This window comes from Cervus canadensis, chromosome 16, assembly GCF_019320065.1.
Source record: "Cervus canadensis isolate Bull #8, Minnesota chromosome 16, ASM1932006v1, whole genome shotgun sequence".
NCBI lineage: Eukaryota > Metazoa > Chordata > Mammalia > Artiodactyla > Cervidae > Cervus > Cervus canadensis.
The window spans coordinates 89,356-96,523 of record NC_057401.1 but is presented as its reverse complement, the minus strand read 5'-3'; the positions used below and the strand labels follow the sequence as shown (position 1 = coordinate 96,523).

The following is a 7,168-nucleotide window of genomic DNA, read 5'->3' as shown; positions in this document are numbered from 1 at the left end:
TTTAGGATTGGATAAAATCTTATCCAAATCTTAAAGTCAGAGGATGAGATGGTTGGATGGCATCACTGACTCAATGGACATGAGTTTGAGTAAGTTCCAGGAGTTGGTGATGGACAGGGAAGCCTGGCGTGCTGCAGTCCATGGGGTTGCAAAGAGTTGGAGATGCCTGAGTGACTGAACTGAACTGAATCACTGCAAGCAAAATGGTGGCTCAGTGGTAAAGAATCTGTCTGCAGTGCAAGAAACATGGGTTTGATCTCTGGTCCAGGTAGATGCCCTGGAGAAGAAAATGGTAACCTACTACAGCATTCTTACCTGGGAAATCCCACGGACAGAAGAGCCTGGCAGGCTGTAGTCCATTGGTTTGCAAAAGATTCAGACATGACATAGCAACTAAACAACAAGCAAGATTCACTTCTGGATACTAAAATTAGTATACGCAGTAGTTTGAGAGGAAACAGAATGATTTCCTAGTCTCAAAACATCCTCCCCAGGACTTTTATTAGTTATAAAGGGAAAGATAGTAACTTCATAGTAGTTTAATTCAGCAGATATCACTTGATGAAGTGACCAAGGTTAACATCACCAGAAATAAGACTTGTTTATGTAATGTATCCTTTGATATGGTTTCTATTTCTGTTAAGACAAAGTGGTTTTAAAAAGAAAGAAAATTTTAAGCAAGCTTTCTAATAGTTTTCTTCTCTTTCACATTTCGTGTTTTTTTTTTTTTTTTAAGTCATTAAGCTAAGGATATTTAGTAGATAGCAATTGCAAGAAAATCCAAAGGTATTTAACTTTCATAGTTATCCACTGGGATTATGGGTCAATAAAGAAAAGAAGACTATTCTGGTGGTTTTTTTAGCATCCAAATATCAGTAAAATTAACAGAAATATAACAGTAATACAATTTGAAAATCATTGTATTTGTAGGAAGGAAGGAAATATTTATATTTCCTTTTGATAAAAAGAGAATTCTCATGGTATTGCCAACTACAAATTGGCACTTGCCATCTACCTCTACAAGCATTAAATCATGTGCTACTGCTGACTTTCAACATCCCCTGAAAGGAAATCAAGGTGGAGAGCAGAAATGAGGCACTCTGTGCTCTGGGAAAACAGGCAGAACAGGTCTTCAGATAGATATTTTCAGGAACCAATTTTTTTTATCCCAATTCTTATATCTCTTCATATCTAGAAAAGCATTGAAATGCTTTTAGTGGTGACGACTGCTCCTCTTGACTAGTAACTTTCATGAGATTAGCAGAAACCTGCAAAAAATATGTGCTTGATTGCATGGATTCCTCTTTCACCAAAATCACCTATATACTGAACCCCCACCCCAGCAGTTTCTCAAAGCTATCTTAAATGCTGTTTCCTGGACTATAGTCCTCATTTTGTCCCAAATAAAACTTAACTTGCCACTCTTATGTTGTATGTTTTTTAAAAGTCAGTCATATCTTGACCAAGCTACCTTCAAACCCATTTCCAGAAACTCAGGTAATATCAGATTTATGTCCAAAAGCATAAAAAAGTTGCAAGCATAAGAAGAAAACAGAGAATTCAGTTTCTTTCAAGTATCCATAAAATATACATGAACATTGATAATCTATCAAGCCAGTGAGAAAATGTCAATTTCAAAAGTAGAAGTGTTATATGTTCTGATTACAACACAATAAAGCTAGAAATTAATTACCAGATCAGGAAAAAAGTTTCTTTGCCCTGGAGATTTATTACAATGTATTTTAAATAATGACTTGAATCAAAGGGAAAACATCAAAACATCAACCAAAGTTGGACCTTTGAGATGGATTTTAAAATAGGGGCAGTCTCTAGCCTCTGTGGTATCATTGTGTGGGTTAGAAAAGTGTTTCCTTCTTCAAGTAAAAAAAAAAAAAAAAAGACAAACCCAGCTGCATCTGTGGATAGTTATAAGGTGATGGCCCTGAGCCCAGCAAGCTGGAGGATGAGCTTGACGCTCAGGAAAACTAAGTCAAAGTGAGTTGGGAGCTGTGAAAGAAAGGGGAAAAAAAAAAAACAAACCTGCTAAATAATGAGTTTTCCCTTAAGAATGGAGGCAAACTTCTAGTTAGTAAAGTGCCTAATAGCAAGATATTGAAGGCAGAGAAAAAAGTCTCACTTGAGGAACATTTTCTTTGAGTGAACTTAATATGTTCAAGGCCCTGACTCCTAAGGACAGAGACAAGAGTGCACTTGGTTTGAAAGTGAAAGTCAATCAGTCGTGTGTCTGACTCTGCTCTTTGTGACCCCATGCAGTGTAGCCCGCCAGGCTCCTCTGTCCATGGAATTCTCCAGGCCAGAATACTGGAGTGGGTAACTGTTCCCTTCTCCAAGGGGTCTTCCCAACCCAGGGATCGAACCCAGGTCTCCCACATTGCAGGAGGATTCTTTTCCAGCTGAGCTACCAGGGAAGCCTGCACTTGGTTTAATACTCAATTGCTTTTCTATAAGCCACTACAGGATTTAACTGTTTCAATACTTTAGGTAAATTATGCTATTTTTTAAAAGTTCTTGTAAAAAGTAATTAAAGTTCTATAACACCTGCTGTAAATGATTCAGAAGCAAACTTACTAAGCTTGTCTTGAGGGATGCCTGCATTCAAAGCCAAGAAATTCTCAATTTGTAATTGTGTTGTTAAAAAGCATTCAGATATCCTCTGATTCGAGTAGAATATTTTTTAATTGAGCTATTCCTAACATTATTTCCCTAAAATCACAGAAAGACTGAAGCATTTTTTGTGTTCTATTTTGTCAGGATTACTTTCTTTTGCAGAAGCGCCTCTCCTAGAAGCAGAGTAATAAGGGCTCCAGGTGCTATTAAAGAACAGGGACCCTCACCAGGGACAAATTCTCTCAGCCATGCACTTATTTGGTACAAAAACATACCACAGTTGAAAACAGCAGGGGATAAGGGGAAAGTCAATGAATATGATGAATACGAAAGTCACTGAAGGAGATGAATAAAATAACACCCCCCCCCAAAAAAAAAAAGTAAGGAAGGGAAAGACTGGTGTAGAGATCTTTCTGGAGTGGGGAGTAGCTCTAGGTTGGTCTTGAGTCACCAGGTGGGAGTTTAAGAAGCTTCTGTTGTGACCCAAAGGAGACAGAATCTAGAGACAGGCCACAATGGTGCAGTGACAGAATAAAGACCTGGTTGCTAGGGTCAGAGAATAAACACCAGAAGCCTGGAAGAGGAGAAATTGAGCCCTAGCTCCTAGTCCCCTTCCCCACCCTCCTTCCTCTTAGGTTGTGTGAGATGTTACCTTTCACCTAATCATCATCTTCCTGACTTCAGACCTTAACTCTGGGCTCTGAGTTCTGCTTAGTTCCACATTTTCTACCCATTTGCACAGAGGACCACCACCTCTCCTTCCTGGAATTGCTAAGGTTTTCTACTTCACTTATGACCTGGTCATCAGCCCTACTAATTCAGCTGAGATGGAAGTGCCCACCCCCTCCAAAGCACTTAAGCCTCCTGATCTCAATGAAGAGTCTTTGGACCCTAGGATTATGATTTCCTTATTTGAAATTGGATCACTTCCCCCAGTTTCTTGCAGTTCTCTCCCTTCCCTAAAAAGTAGTGACCATGAAGCAATTGAACAGCGGATTGCAAAGAAGTTTGAAAGCCTCTTAAAAGAAATTAAAGATATTGTTAAACATATGACAATGTATGAACAGAAGGTCACAGAAACAAAAGAATCTTTTAAGGAAACCAACATGTCTGAGGTGTCAGAACTTAGAGAAAAAATCATAGAACTTGATGAAATAAATAAAGAACTAGTAAAAAAACTGCTTGCTACTTTGGACCTAGGGAAAAAAGAGAATGCAAAGAAACAGGAGATAAGGTTGGACAACCAGAACTCTGAGGACACAGTGCAAGATTGTTCAAGGGATTGGGTAAATTTTTCAAAAGGACCAAAAGCCCTTCCTGAAACTCAGCTAAGTAAGGAAAAAGCAAAGCATGGATTCCCTCACATTCAAGAAGAAAATATCAGACTGAGGAACAACATGGAGCAGTTACTACAGGAAGCAGAACACTGGAGTGTGGAACATACTGAGCTTAGCAAACTAATACAATCCTATCAGAAATCTCAGAATGACATCAAAACTCTTAAAAATAATGGCACCCATTCCCCAAGTCAAACAAATAATGAGTCAGCTCAGCAAGAGCTGGAGGAACAAGTGAGGAGACTGAAACAAGACACATATTCATTGCATTTGATTGCAACCTTGCTGGACAATGAATGCCAAATCTTAGAGCAGAGAGTAGAACTGCTTGATGAACTGCATTATCAGAAGGAGGAACCTCTACAAGGGGAGCCAATGCAAATGCAAATAAACCATGAGCAAAACAACAAGGAAGAGAAGCTACCAGAGGCAGAGAAGGTCAAAATACATGAGCAAAACATGCCAGAAGTGGAAGGTACATTTCACAAAAGAGATCAGTTCTTTAGAAGCCTGGACATTTGCCATAATAAGAAAGCTCATAATAACCAGTTGAATACCCATATTGCAAAAAGAGCTCTTGTGGTAAAGAGGCCAGCTAGCAGCTTAAGTTAAAAAATACCAAAAGTAGAAGAAAAGGCAGATCATCAAAAAACTATATAGTACATCCAGCTCCAGGCATATCAATCATCAAACCTAAGAGAGACCTGTTTGTTCAACCAAGAAATAGTCATAGTACAAGAAGATTAACATTTAACATTATTCATTACCTTTATGGTTAGGTAAGTTCGGTCTTTAATGACCATCAATGTCAACTTTTGCTCACATTAGTCATCTTTACAAACTGGTTTTGTAGTTATTACATAGAGATCTATGACACTTTAACCAAAAGTGAGAATTTACAGGTCCAAATAAGTAAAGATCTAAATAAAAACCACAACAAACAAAGGATGGGATTCTTTTTTCTTTATTTAATCATTGCCGTGGGGAGGGAAGTTCTGGGGGAAAAAGTATATAACACTTTAATTGTGACCCTTTCAAACTTCCTTTCAAAAGCATATTCCTTTTCCTATTTATTATTCACTGAAGTGTGGGCTGTAGTTGAGTTTAAAAAAAGCTGATTAATCACTCCTAAATAGCTTTTCTCCTCTCATAAATCTCCCTATTCCTTGGATCTACTGTTACTAATATTCCCTTCTTGCTCCTCAACTAGTAAATGGTGGGCATACCAGGCAGCAGAGACCCTTGGGGAAGAACACGTTGGGTTCTTTAGAAGAATAGATGTGTCTCAAGATTTTGTTCTGTGCCGGAAAAATTCCTTCTGTTATTCCAGGTGAGGATAATTATTCAGAATTACTCAGGGAAAAAAACATTATCATCTGTTAAGACGGCTGAACTTCTGGTTCCAGGAAAGATGGAGCAGAATCACTTCTCCCTGTTCCTCCCATTAAGCAAGCTAAAAACCCTGAACATTAAGCATTAATATAAAATGAATGCAAGAAGACTCTCAAAGGTGGAGAAAAGGAGATGTGATGGTCAGGGTCCCCGAGACTTAATGTTTTGTTTCCTGAGTTTTCTTTCGTCTCTTATACATGCTGGGAGATGATAACCCAGAAATGCCAACACATTTACACAAAAAAAGCAGGCACCACCCCCTCACCCCCCAACCCAGGCCTGCTTTCTCTTGACAGAGGATGAGAAAACAGTCTGGCAAGAAAGAAACTTTTTAAAAAATTGCCCTACTCTGGCCAAACTGCATAAAGTTGTTATGCTTCCACTCTCATCCTCATCAGCAAATACTGAGCAAAAAACACTAGGCTTTCACTCTTGCCTGGCAGTAATACAGCACTCTTCCTTCTTTCTTCTGGGGTGGTACATACAGAGGTGGCAGAGAAGAAGCCTTGGAGTTTCTCTCCCACCTGATGGTAACAACTTGCTCCTCCCTCAGCCCTTTTCCCAGCAAAATAAAATGTCAGGGAAGGCCATATGGATAGCCTAGATTTCTATACTCTGCCCCTGTTTTAAACATAAAACAGGAGGTTTAAGTAGGATCCATGGTCTCAGAACACAATGCCCCAAATGTCCAGAAAAGATAGAAAAATAACTCACTCATTATACAAAGAGAAAATCACAACTTGAATGAGAGAAGACGATTAACAAGCGCCAACGATGGTATGACACGGATGTTGGAATCATCTAACAAGAAGTGTAAAGCAGTCACAAAAATGCTTCACTGAGCAATTGCAAGTGCTCTTAAAAAAACAAAAATAATAGAAAGTCTCAGCAAGGAAACAGAAAATATAAAGAAGAAACAAATGGAAATTATAGAAATAAAAAATATAATATGTAAAATAAACTCAATGAATGTGCTCAATAGTAGAATGTTGATGTCAGAGGAAAGATTCCATGAACATGAAGACAGAAAAATAGAAAGGACCCATTCTGACCAGCAGGAAAAATAGGCTGAAAAAACTCCCATAGTCTCAAGAAGCTTGAAATAAAAATTGTCTAACATTGGTGTTATCAGAATACCCCAAAAAAGGTAGAATGTGGGCTGAAAAGTATTCACTGAAAAAAAAAAATGGCTGAAAATTCTACAAATTTAGTGAAAGGCATAAACCTATAGATTCAAGAAACTGAGTGAACTCTAAACAGTATAAATTCAAACACATTTAAGGCACTCATAATCAAATTTCTGAAGTCTAAAGACAAAGTAAAAAAGCAGGTACAAAGAACAATGGTGGAACAATTATCCAAATGACAGTGACTTTCTAATCAGAAACCTCCAAGGCTAGAAGGAAACAAATATTTTTCAAGAACTGAAAGAAACATCAACCCAGAATTGTTTACCCAGTGAAAACAGCCTTTAGGAATGAAAGTGAAATCAATATATTCTCAGAGGAAAACTGAGAGGATTTGTCACTATTTGTTGAGAAAGTACATTTGGTTATACATCTAATTCTCATTTTTTACATTCAAGAAAATGAGTGTTCTCTTTAGCCTCAGGCTTTGTCTTATTCTATTCCCAAAGAGTAATTTCACATCAGTTCAGTTCAGTCACTCAGTCGTGTGTGATTTTTTGCGACCCCATGGACTGCAGCAGTCCAGGCTTCCCTGTCCATCACCAATTCCTGGAGCTTATTCAAACTCACACCCATGGAGTTGGTGATGCCATCCAACCATCTCATCCTCTGTTGTCCCCTTCT

At 38.3% G+C, this 7,168-nt stretch overlaps 1 protein-coding gene across 1 annotated transcript; it reads left to right on the top strand.

The window, feature by feature from the left end:
- Positions 1–3,202: 3,202 nt before the first annotated feature.
- SPZ1 (spermatogenic leucine zipper 1) lies at positions 3,203–4,913 on the top strand. The gene has a single exon (XM_043489033.1). It carries the CDS (start codon positions 3,456–3,458, stop codon positions 4,575–4,577), a length of 1,122 nt encoding a protein of 373 aa, XP_043344968.1. The 5' UTR covers positions 3,203–3,455; the 3' UTR covers positions 4,578–4,913.
- Positions 4,914–7,168: the final 2,255 nt, after the last annotated feature.

Excerpts from the sequence above, each read along its gene's own strand:
- SPZ1 (XM_043489033.1), top strand. The coding sequence starts at position 3,456 with ATGGAAGTGCCCACCCCCTCCAAAGCACTTAAGCCTCCTGATCTCAAT.